General features: G+C 40.8%; 1 protein-coding gene across 1 annotated transcript in view; it reads right to left on the bottom strand.

Moving 5' to 3' along the window:
* The window catches only part of SHC3 (SHC (Src homology 2 domain containing) transforming protein 3), a 54,689-nt gene that overhangs the window by 12,541 nt on the left and 40,383 nt on the right, over nucleotides 1-1,765 (bottom strand). The window contains exon 6 of the mRNA XM_009080766.1: nucleotides 603-654. Coding sequence (XP_009079014.1) covers nucleotides 603-654 — 52 coding nt within the window. The remainder of the gene's footprint in view (nucleotides 1-602; nucleotides 655-1,765) is intronic.

Raw genomic sequence — 1,765 nt, 5'->3', positions numbered from 1 at the left:
TTCAGACTGTAATTTATAATTCTTATAATTTACTTTTATTTTTTGAGAATCTGAACTGCATCTTAGTCTTTGAAGACAATCGACAAGAGTCCCTGTCTGATTGTTACCAAAGCTATACCACTTTGAATAAAACCTCACTGAGAAAAAGGATTATAGCAAGCTGGCTCAAAAGCTCACTATTTGATAAAGAATCTGATTCTGCCAGGAAGAAATCAGCAGGTACTAAGACCTAAAAGATTCAGCTGCTTCATCAGATGATTTAATCAGAGGACTGCTAAATTCTTGCATGATGATTGAGTGTAGGTGAGACAGCTTTTGCCTAGAAGCTCATGCAGCCAAGTAAGGCAAGTGTTTGATTTAAGAGATTAGGAGAATCAAAGTGATATTTGGAGATGAACTAGAGGCAAGACTCGTTCCACGTTTGAGAACTAAACTGCATGTGGCTGTCTCTTATTGCTAAAAGAGTCTGTCAAAGGCAATATTTTTATGAGGCTGCATTTATTTTTTGGGGGAGGAGAGGGGGATGGAAGTCTGACTTAAACCATGAATAATTTGTGTTTCTCAAAGGAAAAACAGACGTCAAACAGATATTTCTAACTTACCTCTCCGATTAACAGGATCCTTAGCTACATATGCAATATAGTCAGTTGTATCCTGTTAAAAAATTAAGATATCTACAATGAATGCAAAAAATATTTGCACTAATCATAGCAAAAGATCACAGTCCAGAGTATGTATATTCCTGTGGGTAGAGCCTGAAATGACATGATTTGCTCTACAGTTGTATGCTACATAAAACCCATAAAAATGTTTTGGTACTGATTGCACCACTTTCTCCAGAATGTGATCTATTCCAGCAGAATTTAAAACCATCTTCCAAGGCCTTTGAGAATCTATTAAACATGCTCAGTAGGATTTGGAACAGGCCTCATTTAGGAGGGAGAAGAATTAGAAGTCCTCATCTTCAAACTGCCATAAGACTTTGGTTCAGAACATGAATAATCAACCAGTTCTGTGGCAGAAAGAGTGGGAGTAACAGTCCTGCTTCCCAGAAGCACTGAGCAATGGCATTTATTCATGTGTGACAAGCAGGTGTGTTTTCTTTACTGACAATGCCATGCATGGAGGTGCTCAGCCCCTGCTTGGCTGTGACAAGCAGTATCCCAGGACACTCTTCCCCAGCCCAGGGGGCTACTCCCTGCCACATCCATTGCTACAAGCTAGGTGGATTTTCTGGCAAGAGCAGGCTGGCATCTTCGGGAACTTTTTGGCTTGCTCTCCTGCCACACTTACACTTCTCTGCACAAGCGGTGCAGACTTCTATCATTGTGCAATGAAACAGAAAGGCTAGTGTTTCTGGGAGACACTGAGGCCTGCTGGCATATCTGGAAAATGCCATATAGCCTTGATATGATCAGCAAGTCCTAGTTAGATCTGATGTTTCCTGACATGCCTGGCTAGTCAGGTGCAGCTAAACCTGAGGGATATATAGGATACAGTACAGCTGACTGTGTAAATACAACCAAAGCCTTTTCAGGCACTCATCCAAGATCATTAAAAATTTTGCCAAGATCTAATGTCATAACAAACATCAATCTTCAGTTAAAAGATAGACTTCTTCAGTTTAGCTTTCTCGACTGCAAGCACGCTCCACCACCACCCACACAAAACAAATCTCTGTGCTGCATGTCTATACAATTCCCATCCTAAGAGGAGGGCAAGGGAAATGATGAAGCACATTCATGGTTCTGGTGACAGATGTGTA

Source organism: Acanthisitta chloris, unplaced genomic scaffold (assembly GCF_000695815.1).
Source record: "Acanthisitta chloris isolate BGI_N310 unplaced genomic scaffold, ASM69581v1 scaffold19768, whole genome shotgun sequence".
In the NCBI taxonomy this organism is placed as follows: Eukaryota; Metazoa; Chordata; class Aves; order Passeriformes; family Acanthisittidae; genus Acanthisitta; species Acanthisitta chloris.
The sequence above is the reverse complement of the archived record's forward strand: the minus strand, read 5'-3'. Positions and strand labels throughout refer to the sequence as shown.